Source organism: Pseudophryne corroboree, chromosome 2 (genome assembly GCF_028390025.1).
Source record: "Pseudophryne corroboree isolate aPseCor3 chromosome 2, aPseCor3.hap2, whole genome shotgun sequence".
Lineage (NCBI taxonomy): Eukaryota > Metazoa > Chordata > Amphibia > Anura > Myobatrachidae > Pseudophryne > Pseudophryne corroboree.
The window spans coordinates 424,779,682-424,797,967 of record NC_086445.1 but is presented as its reverse complement, the minus strand read 5'-3'; the positions used below and the strand labels follow the sequence as shown (position 1 = coordinate 424,797,967).

The following is an 18,286-nucleotide window of genomic DNA, read 5'->3' as shown; positions in this document are numbered from 1 at the left end:
GAGGACTTGGCAGACGCGGTGGAGGGCTTCTTTTCCTGGGAAAGGGCTGCCTGCTGCAGTCTACTTCCCTTACCTCTATGTCTGGGCAGATATGACTGGCCTTTTGCCTGCATGCCCTCATGGGAAAGGAAAGATTGAGGCTGAAAAGACGGTGTCTTTTTTAGCTGAGATGTAACTTGGGGTAAAAAAGGTTGGATTTCCCAGCTGTTGCTGTGGTCCCCAGGTCCGATGGACCGACCCCCAAATAACTCCTTCCCTTTATACAGCAATACTTCCATCTGCCGTATGGGATCTGTATCACCTGACCACTGTCGTGTCCCTGACATCTTCTGGGAGATATGGACAACGCACTTATCTTGATGCCAGAGAGCAAATATCCCTCTGTGCATCTCACATACATATATATAGAATGCATCCTATTAAATGCTCTACATGAATAAAATATTTTCAGTCAGGGAATCCGACCAAGCCAACCCAGCACTGCATCTCCAGGCTGATGGCGATCGCTGGTCGCAGTATAACCACCGTATGTGTGTATATACTTTTTAGGATATTTTTCCAGCTTCCTATCAGCTGGCTCCTTGAGGGCGGCCGTATCTGGAGACGGTAACGCCACTTGATAAGCGTGTGAGCGCCTTATCACCCTAAGGGGTGTTTCCCAACGTACCCTAATTTCTGGCGGGAAAGGGTATAACGCCAATATTTGCTATCGGGGTAACCCTACGCATCATCACACACTTCATTTTATTTTATCTGATTCAGGAAAAACTACAGGTAGTTTTTTCACTCCCACATAATACCCTTTCTTGTGGTACTTGTAGTATCAGAAACACGTAACACCTCCTTCATTGCCCTTAACGTGTGGCCCTAATGAGAAATACGTTTGTTTATTCACCGTCGACACTGTATTCAGTGTCCGTGTCTGTGTCTGTGTCGACCGACTGAGGTAAATGGGCGTTTTTAAAACCCCTGACGGTGTTTCTGAGACGCCTGGACCGGTCCTAATAGATTGTCGGCCGTCTCATGTCGTCAACCGACCTTGCAGCGTGTTGACATTCTCACGTAATTCTCTAAATAAGCCATCCATTCCGGTGTCGACTCCCTAGAGAGTGACATCACCATTACAGGCAATTTCTCCGCCTCCTCACCAACATCGTCCTCATACATGTCGACACACACGTACCGACACACAGCACACACACCGGGAATGCTCTGACAGAGGACAGGACCCACTAGCCCTTTGGGGAGACAGAGGGAGAGTCTGCCAGCACACACCAAAAACGCTATAATTATATAGGGACAACCTTATATAAGTGTTTCTCCCTTATAGCATCTTTTATATATATACAATATCGCCAAAATCAGTGCCCCCCCTCTCTGTTTTAACCCTGTTTCTGTAGTGCAGTGCAGGGGAGAGCCTGGGAGCCTTCTCTCCAGCTTTTCTGTGAGAGAAAATGGCGCTGTGTGCTGAGGAGATAGGCCCCGCCCCTTTTTCGGCGGGCTCGTCTCCCGCTATTTTTGAAGTTAGGCAGGGGTTAAATATCTCCATATAGCCTCTGTGGGCTATATGTGAGGTATTTTTTGCCTCTAATAAGGTTTTTATTTGCCTCTCAGAGCGCCCCCCCCAGCGCTCTGCACCCTCAGTGACTGTTGTGTGAAGTGTGCTGAGAGGAAAATGGCGCACAGCTGCAGTGCTGTGCGCTACCTTTATGAAGACTCAGGAGTCTTCAGCCGCCGATTTTGGACCTCTTCTCTCTTCAGCGTCTGCAAGGGGGCCGGCGGCGCGGCTCCGGTGACCATCCAGGCTGTACCTGTGATCGTCCCTCTGGAGCTAGTGTCCAGTAGCCAAGCAGCAAATCCACTCTGCACGCAGGTGAGTTCACTACTTCTCCCCTAAGTCCCTCGTTGCAGTGATCCTGTTGCCAGCAGGACTCACTGTAAAGTAAAAAACCTAAGCTAAACTTTCTCTAAGCAGCTCTTTAGGAGAGCCACCTAGATTGCACCCTTCTCGTTCGGGCACAAAATCTAACTGGAGTCTGGAGGAGGGTCATAGGGGGAGGAGCCAGTGCACACCACCTGATCTGGTAAAAGCTTTACTTTTTTGTGCCCTGTCTCCTGCGGAGCCGCTATTCCCCATGGTCCTTTCAGGAACCCCAGCATCCACTTAGGACGATAGAGAAAAATTGTTCATTTTATTGTAACCCCATGCCAGTGGGTGTTCTTTCCCCATTCCATTGGGTTCATTTATAGCAATGAATTGTTTGGTGCAATCTTTAAGATTCAGCGCCAGTGGTATCATTCAGGACCATCTTGTCAAATGGCTCAAGTGTCACATTATGATAGGGGTATTACAGTGGTCACCTGGAAACCAGACCATTACTTTAGTATATACCTGAAGCACAGTATACAAATGGGAAACTGAGCTTGAGTTAAGAAAAGCTTTATCTTTATTTGAACTTTAAGAAATGTTGCCCTTTATTGTGGTTGTTATATAAATCAGAAGACCTGGAATGAAAGGTTAGTTGTGTGTGTGTATAAGTGATCTGGATTGGATTTTTTTTGGCTGTTTGTTTCAGTGGGTCATTATATAAAAACCACTTAAGGTGGGGCTTCAGGCCATGAGAGACTAGGGTATTGCATGGTACTATAATAATTTTACAATGCTCTGATATCTGTATCACAAGCTGCTTTGCTTCTATAAAGGGCTTACTAGATCCCATTGTGGAATATGCTTTGCATACAGAACAGTAAGATTTCTATATCTCATACATCACAGAGGTATGGGCTAGGTAACACATGGCTCCGGCTGCTCATGCCAGCATGCACTGTCATAGCGTTGTCCCAGCTCGCCAATGATGTGCCACATTGCCTACCCCTGGACTAGGTCATGATGCATGACCAGAGGTATGAAGGAAAAAGAAGAAAAAAAAAAAAAAGCATTTGAGAGAAATAATAGAACCACCATCACTTAGTACCTGAGTGGATGCGCCTCTCCCCACACTCCCACTTTTTAATAAAGCAGCAGAATGAAGTGCCAGACACATAAGATAGACTCACACAAGCATTTACTGAATTTTAATATTTTATTAGGTTTCAAAGTGACTGTTAGAATTTGTACATAATACCTACTTTATACTTCAGAACAGATCTAATTGAACACATCAGATCATTAAAAACAAGCCAAATAAGTGGGGCTGCAATTAGCTTTCTGGTAACTTGTCCGACAAGGCTGGCTAGTGCGTCAAACATTTCATTGGTTTTTGGACTTAAAATTTTAGCTAGAGAGCAGATACAATCAAAAGCAAGAATCATTTGGTCTCTTCCTCCAGTTATACAACATTAAAAAGCAAAAGACTGCTCTTCATCTGCTGCCTGAAGTATCATTAGTTGTAAGCATAATATTGGAGCCTGTTGGGAAGGAAACATATCTAGCAGCCTTTGTCTCGGAAAGGATATTGGGACTTATCGGTACCCAGGTCCTGGTTGGGCATACCCCTGACCAAATGGATGACGATTACGAGCATATGGGTTAGGCCCACTTGGAGGGGGGGTTACAGTGCTACCAGGTGGTGGGGTATATCCAGGCCTAGGCTGATAGTTCCCTGGCTGGCTTTGTGCCATTCCAGGTTGGGAAGCAGGTGGGACGTTATAACCGGCAGGCTGGGAGGCTTGTGTAGTGTAAGTCTGTGGTGGGTAGGAACCAGACGGGTACTGTTGAGAAGTTTGTGAAGGTAGTTGCTGTGGTTGGCCTTGAAATCCAGAGGCAGGAGCCTGTGCAGCCTGCTGATTATAGCCTGGAAACTGCTGCGCTGCTGCTGCTGCTGCTTGGGGTGCTTGCTGATTGTAACCTAGAAAACAATATAGTTGAATATATAAGCAGATGTTTAATGAGCTCTTCCACAATTATACGTTTCTGTACCTAGCATTCAAAATGTCATGTTCAGCCCTAGAACCCAATAGAGCTTTCATTCCACCTGACACTAGCAAAACCGTATTCAGTGTTACTGTCTTATAGTCTCTTACCAGGATACTGCATGCCATACTGCTGCTGGGGCTGAGACTGAGGCTGGGGTTGACCTTGAACTGATGGATATCCAGGCTGTTGTGGATACTGTTGATACATTTGTCCTAAAAAAAAAAAAAAAAATAGAACTTTCCATAACCCTTATATATACACCAAGCAAATCAATTTTGCATTATTTACAATACATAGAAGTATATTTAACAGGAAAATACATTCAATGGATCACAAACTGGAAATGGGGAGCGGAGCAGAGAGGGCTTATGGGGAAGTCATCAAGATGTGAAATGCACACCACTCTATAAAAACTTTAACTTGGGAACGGAAATGTTCTAATTAGAACATTGACCACCGAAGGTTACAAATGTTTGAAGAAATAAAAAAAATAAAAGGAAATGGAAAGGAGTTTAGTGCCTCTGACCCGTGCTGAGCCTACTTTATACCTTTCTAAAGAGGAAAAAAAACCACAATACATTTGCTTACTTATAAATCTACCCAAAGCTGGTAACTATTGCACAAAAGTGAATAAAAATGTGTGCACTTTTTATTACTTTAAACACCACCCAACACCTTTCCAAAACGGCAATAGCATGACTCTACACACGTTTTCAGAATAAAATCTGCACTTGATGATTATGCATTTCATTTAAGATCATACAAACTAGCAAAAATAAATTAAAAAGTATCAAGTGTTGGAATAACATGCCAAACACACACACAGTCTTTTGTAACCAAGACAACCTATAGTACCGCGAGAACCAGTGAGTTTATAGAAACCAGGATAAGGGTGAAGATCTGGATTTTACACTTTCAAATGAGGTTGTCCTCGTTTCTCTAGGTAATCCCCTGCACGTCCTGGCTGTTTTAGTAGTTAGTCTGGTGAGCATACATAAATAAGTGACCAAAACATGTGAAAGGAGACTCGCCTCTTTCAATAAATATATCTAAGTTTAACGTCACCCCCTTAACTGATTTCTGTAGATTTCAATTTTTTTTTATTATTTTTTTTAATGATCCCCAATGGTGCCCACAAGTGAGTGTGCACATCTTCTGGCTACACATTTTTCTGCAGGGCGGGTGTCCGACGTCAATTCCGGGACCTGACAGGCTGAAGTGATCGCAGCGGCTAAGTTCTGGGCAACTCAGAAACTGCACAAAACTTTTGTACCGCTCGGGTGCACATGTGATCGCACACTTGCAAAGCAAAAATACACTCACCTATAGGCGGCGACTATCTGATCGCAGCGCTGCAAAAAATAGCTAGCGAGCAATCAGGTCTGAATTAGGCCCTTAGTACATCTCTCCCTAAGGCTGTAAACCGAGTTAGAGACAAATCAGGCCAAAGCCAGATAACCTCACATTTAATTTACTATGGAAAGTACCCCCCTAGATCAGGACACCCTGGCATGTTACTCACTAAAGTAAATACATGCTGATATCTAGAAGCAGCAATCACAGTGTTTGCACCACAAATCTGGACCAAGGTTCTCCCGTCTATTGCGCTGCATGTGGTAGGTGTTTCTCTAATGATATTGCAGATTGATCATCCAGACATTTTTCCGAGAAGTGTCTCATTGCTTAACAGCCATGAGAGCAACACTGTACAGCATTAATGCAGGACACACAACTGTTAATTACCAAGTGTTCTTTGTTATCCAAGTATATCAGAAGACAGACGGGCTCTCCTGAGACAGGCATGTTCTATCAACAAACAAAACAAATACTGCACGGGGACCACAATGTACAAATGTTACAAATGTGGTGGAATACACTAGCTGCAGAACATTTACCAGGAACTCTGTATTCTCCATAGGGATACATTATTGGTTAATTATTTACTTTTTAAAGTGTTGGATAAAAATGATCGCAAACCCAGTTCTTCACAGAAGAAATTCTGCAGACAATCTATGCACAAGCAAAATGGTGTATGCTTATGTCAATTAAACAATTTCATTTTGAAGAAAATGTTTTTATAATTGGAAAAGAATACAAGTATAATAGATGGTCTAACCTTCAATCTGACCTGGCTGCTGAGCTCCTGGGTATGGCTGTTGCTGGCCCCCTGGAGGATGAGCAGAGGAGGAGGAGGCAATACTATCAGGTGTGCTTGAACGTTCCTCTAAAGGAGCACTGGGAGGCCCTAAGAAGTAAAAGCAAAAGTTTATGAACATGGACAGAAGCTACATACAGAAACTGTCATTAAGTACAAAAAATATTTAAATCCTGTTTAGATGACTCTGCTTGCTGTATTTTACCCCTGCCGCTCTGTAGATGGCGCTGTCTTTTTATCCAACGCCTCCAAATTACCCCTCTCCTCAGCAACCACCATCACCACCCAGTGTCAACATTCCAACTGGTTTTCCCTGAAGCCATGTTTAAGCAAGGCAGCAATTCTAACCATAAAATGCTAATTACAATCTTCAGCTGTAAATAACTTTGGAATAATATATTTGAGTTTATGACCAATTTAGTTCCAGTAAATTAGGTACAAAGAGACAGTGTCATCCTCCCCAAAAAGGACTAGGGAACACAGAGACAAGACTTGCAGCCAGATGTACCATACCACTGGCAGGTGTCCCCTAATTCCAATCACTAATGACTGCTTTATTATTGGAGTGTTCACAGATAACAGGAACAAAGTCCATTTTTTGCCCCCTTCATAACACTGCCATGCCTCAGTGGAAACATCAGATTTTTTTTTTTTTTTTTTAACATGGTACTACATTATGGAAGCAGTAAGAACAATTAAAAGTCAATGGTTAATTAATTTAAGTTCTTTAAATTTGAGATCCATTTTCTCAAAATGGACTTCACTTGAACTCTGAAGCTTCTAATAGGATTACGACCATGCTGCCGCCTTACACTTTCCAAACCAACGGCTACTATTGTTCCCCACACCACTTATATTGTAAAATAATTATGGAGATTGGAGATTCACACTCTTTCATGTCATTGTATGTAAGCCGTGTCATGAAACAACCATCTCCAGTTCTAATATCTCAGCAATAAGGAGACCAATCCAGGAATGAGAAAAATAAAACCAGAAGAATTTATTGCACACAAAAGTAATGTTTGAGACCGGCTTCAAAAAAGGAGATCTAACAGAAGTCTTGCTGGTGTGGGTAAAACAAAATCATCTGTTTCTCTCATTCCTGCAGCAGCATCTAATAGAACACACACATACATATTATATTATACATTTTCACTTAATTATTAGTCTCCTGAGTGCCACCGAACTTCAACTTTACTAAAGAGCAACAGGGGTGAGATAGATAGATATATATATATATATATATATATATATATATATATATATATATATATATACACACACACACAAGCAGAAATGAGTCGGCACTCTCTCCTACCATGGATTATTGCCCTGGTGCCATACTGTGCCCGGAAGAGCTGACACAATAAGGAAGGATTTTGAATCCCGGGTAAGACTCATACCAGCCACACCAATCACACCGTATAACTCGTGATACATTACCCAGTTAACAGTATGATAACAACGGAGCCTCTCAACAGATGGCTCAACAATAACCCTTTAGTTAAGCAATAACTATATACAAGTATTGCAGACAATCCGCACTTGGGATGGGCGCCCAGCATCCACTACGGACTACGAGAAATAGAATTACCGGTGAGTAAATTATTATTTTCTCTGACGTCCTAAGTGGATGCTGGGACTCCGTAAGGACCATGGGGATTATACCAAAGCTCCGAAACGGGCGGGAGAGTGCGAATGACTCTGCAGCACCGAATGGGCAAACTCTAGGTCCTCCTCAGCCAGGGTGTCAAACTTGTAGAAATTAGCAAACGTGCTTGACCCCGACCAAGTAGCTGCTCGGCAAAGTTGAAGAGCCGAGACCCCTCGGGCAGCCGCCCAAGAAGAGCCCACCTTCCTCGTGGAATGGGCTTTCACTGATTTAGGATGCGGCAGTCCAGCCGCAGAATGTGCAAGCTGAATCGTACTACAGATCCAGCGAGCAATAGTCTGCTTTGAAGCAGGTGCACCCAACTTGTTGGGCGCATACAGGATAAAGAGCGAGTCAGTCTGACTCCAGCTGTCCTGGAAACATAGATTTTCAGGGCCCTGACTACGTCCAACAACTTGGAAGCCTCCAAGTCTTTTGTAGCCGCAGGCACCACGATAGGTTGGTTCAGATGAAAAGCTGATACCACTTTAGGGAGAAACTGGGGACGAGTCCTCAATTCCGCCCCTATCCATATGGAAAATCAGATAAGGGCTTTTACATGACAAAGCCGCCAATTCTGATACACGCCTGGCCGAAGCCAAGGCCAACAACATGACCACTTTCCACGTGAGATATTTCAAATCCACGGTTTTCAGTGGCTCAAACCAATGTGACTTTAGGAAATCCAACACCACGTTGAGATCCCAAGGTGCCACTGGAGGCACAAAAGGGGGCTGAATATGCAGCACTCCCTTAACAAACGTCTGAACTTCAGGTAGTGAAGCCAGTTCTCTCTGGAAGAAAATCGATAGAGCCGAAATCTGGACCTTAATGGAACCCAATTTAAGGCCCATAGTCACCCCTGACTGTAGGAAGTGCAGGAAACGGCCCAGCTGAAATTCCTCCGTTGGGGCCTGCCTGGCCTCACACCACGCAACATATTTTCGCCAAATGCGGTGATAATGGTTTGCGGTTACTTCTTTCCTAGCTTTAATCAGCGTAGGAATGACTTCCTCCGGAATGCCCTTTTCCTTCAGGATCCGGTGTTCAACCGCCATGCCGTCAAACGCAGCCGCGGTAAGTCTTGGAACAGACAGGGCCCCTGCTGCAGCAGCGAGAGGGGCCATGGGTCCTCTGAGATCATTTCTTGAAGTTCCGGGTACCAAGCTCTTCTTGGCCAATCCGGAACAATGAGTATAGTTCTTACTCCTCTTCTCCGTATTATCCTCAGTACCTTTGGTATGAGAGGAAGAGGAGGGAACACATAAACCGACCGGTACACCCACGGTGTCACTAGAGCGTCCACAGCTATCGCCTGCGGGTGTCTTGACCTGGCGCAATACTTTTCTAGCTTTTTGTTTAGGCGGGACGCCATCATGTCCACCTGTGGCCTTTCCCAACGGTTTACAATCATTTGAAAGACTTCTGGATGAAGTCCCCACTCTCCCGGGTGGAGGTCCTGCCTGCTGAGGAAGTCTGCTTCCCAGTTGTCCACTCCCGGAATGAAAACTGCTGACAGTGCTAACACGTGATTTTCCGCCCATCGGAGAATCCTTGTGGCTTCTGCCATTGCCGTCCTGCTTCTCGTGCCGCCCTGTCGGTTTACATGGGCGACCGCCGTGATGTTGTCTGACTGGATCAGTACCGGCTGGTTTTGAAGCAGGGGTTTTGCCTGACTTACGGCATTGTAAATGGCCCTTAGTTCCAGAATATTTATGTGCAGGGAAGTCTCTTGACTTGACCATAGTCCTTGGAAGTTTCTTCCCTGTGTGACTGCCCCCCAGCCTCGAAGGCTGGCATCCGTGGTCACCAGGACCCAGTCCTGTATGCCGAATCTGCGGCCTTCTTGAAGATGAGCACTTTGCAGCCACCACAGCAGAGACACCCTTGTCCTTGGAGACAGGGTTATCAGCCGATGCATCTGAAGATGCGATCCGAACCACTTGTCCAACAGGTCCCACTGAAAGGTTCTTGCATGAAACCTGCCGAATGGAATCGCTTCGTAGGAAGCTACCATCTTTCCCAGGATCCGCGTGCAGTGATGCACCGACACCTGTTTTGGTTTTAGGAGGCCTCTGACTAGAGATGACAGCTCCTTGGCCTTCTCCTCCGGGAGAAACACTTTTTTCTGTTCTGTGTCCAGAACCATCCCCAGGAACAGTAGACGTGTCGTAGGGACCAGCTGTGACTTTGGAATGTTTAGAATCCAGCCGTGCTGTTGTAGTACCTCCCGAGATAGTGCTACCCCGACCAACAACTGCTCTCTGGACCTCGCCTTTATCAGGAGATCGTCCAAGTACGGGATAATTAAAACTCCCTTCTTTCGAAGGAGTATCATCATTTCGGCCATTACCTTGGTAAAGACCCTCGGAGCCGTGGATAGACCAAACGGCAACGTCTGGAATTGGTAATGACAATCCTGTACCACAAATCTGAGGTACTCCTGGTGAGGATGGTAAATGGGGACATGCAGGTAAGCATCCTTGATGTCCAGTGATACCATGTAATCCCCCTCGTCCAGGCTTGCAATAACCGCCCTGAGCGATTCCATCTTGAACTTGAATTTTTTTATATATGTGTTCAAGGATTTCAAATTTAAAATGGGTCTCACCGAACCGTCCGGTTTCGGTACCACAAACATTGTGGAATAGTAACCCCCGTCCTTGTTGAAGTAGGGGTACCTTTACTATCACCTGTTGTGAATACAGCTTGTGAATTGCCTGTAACACTGCCTCCCTGCCTGAGGGAGTGGTTGGCAAGGCAGATTTGAGGAAATGGCGGGGGGGGGGGGGGGGGGGACGTCTCGAATTCCAGCTTGTTCCCAGGACTTTTGCTCCTGGGAACTGGCTGTATGCTGCAGCTTTTTCCCCCTACCTCTGCCTCTGGGCAGAAAGGACGCGCCTTTAACCCGCTTGCCCCTATTGGGCCGAAAGGACTGTACCTGATAATACAGTGCTTTCTTTGGCTGTGAGGGAACATGGGGTAAAAATGTAGACTTCCCAGCTGTTGCTGTGGAAACGAGGTCCGAGAGACCATCCCCGAACTCCTCCTCACCCTTATAAGGCAGAACTTCCATGTGCCTTTTGGAATCTGCATCTCCTGTCCACTGCCGAGTCCATAACCCTCTCCTGGCAGAAATGGACATCGCACTAATTTTGGATGCCAGCCGGCAAATATCCCTCTGTGCATCCCTCATGTATAAAAGTGCGTCTTTTATATGCTCTACGGTTAGCAATATTGTGTCCCTGTCTAGGGTATGACAATACTAAATACTTTTGTTATATAAACAACCCTTTATGAAGCTAAGAACACTGTACGCTGTTTGCTTAAGAAATACCGTATGGGTACGCTATCTGCGTAACGATCGCTAAGCCGTAGGCGAGACGCTCAAGCGTCACGTTCGCTCACGGCCCAGTGATCACAGGACACGTTATTGGTTATGTCTAGGGGAATGATTCGCTGTAGCGTAGCCTACGCTCGAGACCACGAGGAGGTCACCAGCGATGCAGACGCTCACAACACTATACCTTTATGTTAAAACCTTATACCAATGAAATACACTGAATACCTTAATGTGAGTACAGGGTGTAAGTGCAACCTTGTGTAACCTGACTAACTACAAAGCTGCTTGAGCGTCACCGACGCTCAAGTGAACACTTAACACTATAGAAAATACACAGATACTGGTTTAGGTTCCAAAGCCTATTAACTATGTATTATAACTAATATACTTGCAAAAAGGAATCACAGTACAAATGATACACTACAGTATAACATAAACCACCTAACCAGATAACTATACAGGAAACACACTACAATACAATACAGTTAAGTTTAAGGAGAAATAAGAGAAGATGAGAAGACAAGAGAGAGAGAGAGATTTGAGAGAGATTGGCTCACAATAACATTAAAAGACAATATGGTTGCAGCGAAGCTTACACATGTGAGGAACAATCGCTGCGCAGTTAATCAATGCTGAGAATCTTTGTTTAGAAAGTACTTGAGCTTACCCATGCTGCCTGTCCCTATATACACAACACCCAGCTACACAATCGTCCCTACAATGCCGCATGGGGCAGAAGCTAGACTCCATTTTATTCCAAAATGTCCAAGCCTCAAAACAATGCATATGTTCTGATTTTACAATTCCAAACAATCTAAATCACCTTTCACAATTTCAAGCAAACACAGTATCTCTATAACCAGAGCATATGAGTTATAACAAGACCAGACCACCAGGTACTCACAAGTATCAGCCTGCCATTGCTACCAGCACATATTCAAAAGTACTGCATGGTGGTATTTATGATTAACAAGATCCCAGCTACCATCACAGATTCCACAGGGCACCAACACTAACACCCAACAATCATCACAGCCAAGTTACAATATCCTATTTAAACCAGAAAGCAATATGTCTATATTTCCTTCTATAGCCATGTGATTCTATACTTAGCCTTTGGGAAGGAATTCTGTCCTGGGGATGTAGCCGCCATGCTGCTTGATGCTAGCTTAGTTCTGAGTGTCAGTCAGCCCTGTGATCTCCAGTGGGTATATCATACCTGCATTCCAGCTGTGGGGGTGTGTCAACCACAGGAAGTGTGTGTCCCTCCCAGCATGTGAGCCAGCTGCATCAGTGGCCTTGGTTATGTAACACAATGGGTGATGACCAACACATTCCTGTCTAGTGAGAAGCTATTGTTTGGCGAATACAAAACAGAATCCTGTCTGGGTTTTGTTCTATATTCATGATGTCCACTTTCAGTTGAGACAATGACATCTCAGCCCTCATTCTCCTGTATACAAATCCAGCCCCATTTGTAAACACAGGTGTTGGCCCTCCTTATTGAGTCTCAAAAGCTCAGTGTAATTAAAGGCTATTGTACTCCGTCTGCGGGAAAGATACTGATTTGGAGTACAATTGATCTTCAATTACTATTCCTGTGTTTACCTTATGCATGTGTAGATATGAGGCCCTCTTAACATGCAAACTATTGTTTGGGGGATCTCTGAGGTCAAAGAGACATTTGAGACCTACTGATGCCTGTCTCCAACTGTTCAGATGCATGACTAAGTAAGAACAAATAATAATAAATAAATGGACATAACTTCTTATGTCCATAACTATTCGCACGAGCAATTAATACGCTCCAAACCAACACCGGAATATTGCTAATTAAATACTCTTCCGATGGGTACCAAACACTGCTGTATGATTCCTGTTAGACCCTTCGTACGATGCAAAGAGGGACTCCTCAGCTCAGGGACATTCTATTTTAACCAAACTTTCAGAATCTATCAAAGGGACCATGATCTATAAACTACATTAATTGTGAACAGTTGTAACGAATGGGTCGCACGCTACGACTACGTAAACTCTACCGTAAATACGCATACCGCGCCTGCGAGTGCACGCTATTGCGGGTATGCGCCTCCACGGGAGAGCGCACGCATGCGCAGCACGGACCAGTGTGCGGTGCAAATATGGCAACGTGCATAGAGACATTTTTCTGACTTCGACAGGTATCAATATTTTCTGACAGGGAATCTGACCATGCAGCTGCAGCACTGCACATCCATGCTGAAGCAATAGCTGGTCTCAGTATAACACCTGTGTGTGTATATATAGATTTCAGGATAGCCTCCTGCTTTCTATCAGCAGATTCCTTCAGGGCGGCCGTATCCGGAGACGGTAGTGCCACCTTCTTTGACAAGCGTATGAGCGCTTTATCCACTCTAGGGGATGTTTCCCAACGTGACCTATCCTCTGGCGGGAAAGGGTACGCCATTAGTAACCTCTTAGAAATTACCAGCTTCTTATCAGGGGAAGCCCACGCTTCTTCACACACTTCATTTAACTCCTCAGATGGAGGAAAAGCTACTGGTAGTTTTTTCTCTCCAAACATAATACCCTTTTTTGTGGTACCGGGGGTAACATCAGAAATGTGCAACACATTTTTCATTGCCTCAATCATGTAACGTGTGGCCCTACTGGAAGTTACATTAGTCTCATCGTCGTTGACACTGGAGTCAGTATCCGTGTCGACATCTGTGTCTGCCATCTGAGATAGCGGGCGTTTTAGAGCCCCTGATGGCTTTTGAGACGCCTGGGCAGGCACAGGCTGAGAAGCCGGCTGTCCCACATTTGGCATGTCGTCAAACCTTTTATGCAAGGAGTCGACACTGTCGTGTAATTCCTTCCACAGCACCATCCACTCAGGTGTCGACCCCGCAGGGGGTGACATCACATTTACAGGCATCTGCTCCGCCTCCACATAAGCCTCCTCATCAAACATGTCGACACAGCCGTACCGACACACCGCAAACACACAGGGAATGCTCTGACAGAGGACAGGTCCCCACAAAGCCCTTTGGGGAGACAGAGAGAGAGTATGCCAGCACACACCAGAGCGCTATATAACACAGGGATCCCACTATAAATGAGTGTTTTCCCTTATAGCTGCTATATATATATATATATATATATATATATATATATATATATATATATATATATATATATATATATATAATAAGATTTTACTTACCGATAAATCTATTTCTCGTAGTCCGTAGTGGATGCTGGGACTCCGTAAGGACCATGGGGAATAGCGGCTCCGCAGGAGACAGGGCACAAAATAAAAGCTTAAGGATCAGGTGGTGTGCACTGGCTCCTCCCCCTATGACCCTCCTCCAAGCCTCAGTTAGGATACTGTGCCCGGACGAGCGTACATAATAAGGAAGGATATTGAATCCCGGGTAAGACTCATACCAGCCACACCAATCACACCGTACAACTTGTGATCTGAACCCAGTTAACAGTATGATAAACGTAAGGGAGCCTCTGAAAAGATGGCTCACAACAATAATAACCCAAATTTTTGTAACAATAACTATATACAAGTATTGCAGACAATCCGCACTAGGGATGGGCGCCCAGCATCCACTACGGACTACGAGAAATAGATTTATCGGTAAGTAAAATCTTATTTTCTCTGACGTCCTAGTGGATGCTGGGACTCCGTAAGGACCATGGGGATTATACCAAAGCTCCCAAACGGGCGGGAGAGTGCGGATGACTCTGCAGCACCGAATGAGAGAACTCCAGGTCCTCCTCAGCCAAGGTATCAAATTTGTAGAATTTAGCAAACGTGTTTGCCCCTGACCAAGTAGCTGCTCGGCAAAGTTGTAAAGCCGAGACCCCTCGGGCAGCCGCCCAAGATGAGCCCACTTTCCTTGTGGAATGGGCTTTTACTGATTTTGGCTGTGGCAATCCTGCCACAGAATGTGCAAGCTGAATTGTACTACAAATCCAACGAGCAATCGTCTGCTTAGAAGCAGGAGCACCCAGCTTGTTGGGTGCATACAGGATAAACAGCGAGTCAGATTTTCTGACTCCAGCCGTCCTGGAAACATATATTTTCAAGGCCCTGACAACGTCAAGCAACTTAGAGTCCTCTAAGTCCCTGGTAGCCGCAGGTACCACAATAGGTTGGTTCATGTGAAATGCAGAAACCACCTTAGGTAGAAATTGAGGACGAGTCCTCAATTCCGCCCTGTCAGAATGAAAAATTAAGTAAGGGCTTTTATATGACAAGGCCGCCAATTCTGACACACGCCTGGCTGAAGCCAAGGCTAACAGCATCGACACCTTCCATGTGAGATATTTTAAGTCCACAGTGGAAAGTGGTTCAAACCAATGTGACTTTAGAAAACTCAACACCACGTTGAGATCCCAAGGTGCCACTGGAGGCACAAAAGGAGGCTGTATGTGCAGCACCCCTTTTACAAATGTCTGAACTTCAGGTACTGAAGCCAGTTCTTTCTGGAAGAAAATCGACAGGGCCGAAATTTGAACCTTAATGGACCCTAATTTTAGGCCCATAGACAGTCCTGTTTGCAGGAAATGAAGGAAACGACCCAGTTGAAATTCCTCTGTAGGGGCCCTCTTGGCCTCACACCACGCAACATATTTACGCCAAATGCGGTGATAATGTTTTGCGGTTACGTCCTTCCTGGCTTTGACCAGAGTAGGAATGACTTCTTCTGGAATGCCTTTTTCCCTCAGGATCCGGCGTTCAACCGCCATGCCGTCAAACGCAGCCGCGGTAAGTCTTGGAACAGACAAGGCCCCTGCAGTAGCAGGTCCTTTCTTAGAGGTAGAGGCCACGGTTCGTCCGTGAGCATCTCTTGAAGTTCCGGGTACCAAGTCCTTCTTGGCCAATCCGGGACCACGAGTATAGTTCTTACTCCTCTCCTTCTTATGATTCTCAGTACTTTTGGTATGAGAGGCAGAGGAGGGAACACATACACTGACTGGTACACCCACGGCGTTACCAGAGCGTCCACTGCTATTGCCTGAGGGTCCCTTGACCTGGCGCAATATCTGTTCAGTTTTTTGTTTAGACGTGACGCCATCATGTCCACCTTTGGTTTTTCCCAACGGTTTACAATCAGGTGGAAGACTTCTGGGTGAAGTCCCCACTCTCCCGGGTGAAGGTCGTGTCTGCTGAGGAAGTCTGCTTCCCAGTTGTCCACTCCCGGAATGAATACTGCTGACAGTGCTATCACATGATTTTCCGCCCAGCGAAGAATCCTTGCAGCTTCTGCCATTGCCCTCCTGCTTCTCGTGCCGCCCTGTCTGTTTACGTGGGCGACTGACGTGATGTTGTCCGATTGGATCAACACCGCCTGACCCTGAAGCAGAGGTTTTGCTTGACTTAGGGCATTGTAAATGGCCCTTAGTTCCAGAATGTTTATATGAAGAGATGTTTCCATGCTTGACCACAGGCCCTGGAAATTCCTTCCCTGTGTGACTGCTCCCCAGCCTCTCAGGCTTGCATCCGTGGTTACCAGGATCCAATCCTGAATGCCAAATCTGCGGCCCTCTAGTAGATGAGCACTCTGCAGCCACCACAGGAGAGACACCCTTGTCCTTGGCGACAGGGTTATCCGCTGATGCATCTGCAGATGCGATCCGGACCATTTGTCCAGTAGATCCCACTGAAATGTTCTTGCATGGAATCTTCCGAATGGAATCGCTTCGTAAGAAGCCACCATTTTTCCCAGGACCCTCGTGCACTGATGCACTGAGACCTGGCCTGGTTTTAGGAGGTTCCTGACTAGCTCGGATAACTCCCTGGCCTTCTCCTAGGGGAGAAACACCTTCTTCTGGACTGTGTCCAGAATCATTCCTAGGAACAGTAGACGTGTCGTTGGAATCAGCTGCGATTTTGGAATATTTAGAATCCACCCGTGCTGACGTAACACTACCTGAGATAGTGCTACTCCGACTTCTAACTGTTCCCTGGATCTTGCCCTTATCAGGAGATCGTCCAAGTAAGGGATAATTAAAATGCCTTTTCTTCGTAGAAGAATCATCATTTCGGCCATTACCTTGGTAAAGACCTGAGGTGCCGTGGACAATCCAAACGGCAGCGTCTGAAACGGATAATGACAGTTTTGTACTACAAACCTGAGGTACCCTTGGTGAGAAGGGTATATTGGGACGTGGAGATAAGCATCTTTGATGTCCAGAGATACCATATAGTCCCCTTCTTCCAGGTTCGCTATCACTGCTCTGAGTGACTCCATCTTGAATTTGAACCTTTTTATGTAAGTGTTCAAGGATTTCAGATTTAAAATTGGTCTCACCGAGCCAACCGGCTTCGGTACCACAAACAGCGTGGAATAATACCCCTTTTCTTGTTGCAGGAGGGGTACCTTGATTATCACCTGCTGGGAATACAGCTTGTGAATGGCTTCCAAAACTGCCTCCCTGTCGGAGGGAGACTTTGGTAAAGCAGACTTCAGGAACCGACGAGGGGGAAACGCCTCGAATTCCAGTTTGTACCCCTGCGATACTACCTGTAGAATCCAGGGATCCACTTGCGAGTGAGCCCACTGCGCGTTGAAATTCTTGAGACGGGCCCCCACCATATCTGAGTCTGCTTGTAAAGCCCCAGCGTCATGCTGAAGACTTGGCAGAAGCAGGGGAGGGCTTCTGCTCCTGGGAAGCGGCTGCATGGTGCAGTCTTTTTCCTCTTCCTCTGCCCCGGGGCAGAAAAGAGTGGCCTTTTGCTCACTTGTACTTATGGGAACGAAAGGACTGAGTTTGAAAAGACGGTGTCTTTTTCTGCTGATGTGGAGTGACCTGGGGTAAAAAGGTGGATTTTCCAGCCGTTGCCGTGGCCACCAGGTCCGATAGACCAGCCCCAAATAACTCCTCCCCTTTATACGGCAATACTTCCATGTGCCGTTTGGAATCCGCATCCCCTGACCACTGTCGCGTCCATAACGCTCTTCTGGCAGAGATGGACATAGCACTTACTCTTGATGCCAGGGTGCAAATATCCCTCTGTGCATCACGCATATATAGTAATGCATCCTTTAAATGTTCTATAGTTAACAAAATATTGTCCCTATCCAGGGTATCAATATTCTCAGTCAGGGAATCCGACCATGCGACTCCAGCACTGCACATCCAGGCTGAGGCGATTGCTGGTCGCAGTATAACACCAGTATGTGTGTATATACTTTTTAGGATATTTTCCAGCCTTCTATC

General features: G+C 45.7%; 1 protein-coding gene across 5 annotated transcripts in view; it reads right to left on the bottom strand.

The window, feature by feature from the left end:
* Window positions 1–3,064: 3,064 nt before the first annotated feature.
* The window catches only part of TFG (trafficking from ER to golgi regulator), a 106,404-nt gene continuing 91,182 nt past the window's right edge, over window positions 3,065–18,286 (bottom strand). For 3 of the 5 annotated variants that reach the window (XM_063953536.1, XM_063953535.1, XM_063953537.1), the window contains exons 6-8: window positions 6,033–6,161; window positions 4,024–4,128; window positions 3,065–3,848 (exon numbers count right to left, since the gene is read on the bottom strand). In XM_063953536.1, the coding sequence (XP_063809606.1) occupies window positions 3,463–3,848; window positions 4,024–4,128; window positions 6,033–6,161 (620 nt within the window). In that variant the 3' untranslated portion in view covers window positions 3,065–3,462. The remainder of the gene's footprint in view (window positions 3,849–4,023; window positions 4,129–6,032; window positions 6,162–18,286) is intronic. The other 2 variants (XM_063953538.1, XM_063953539.1) reach the window with 2 other exon arrangements.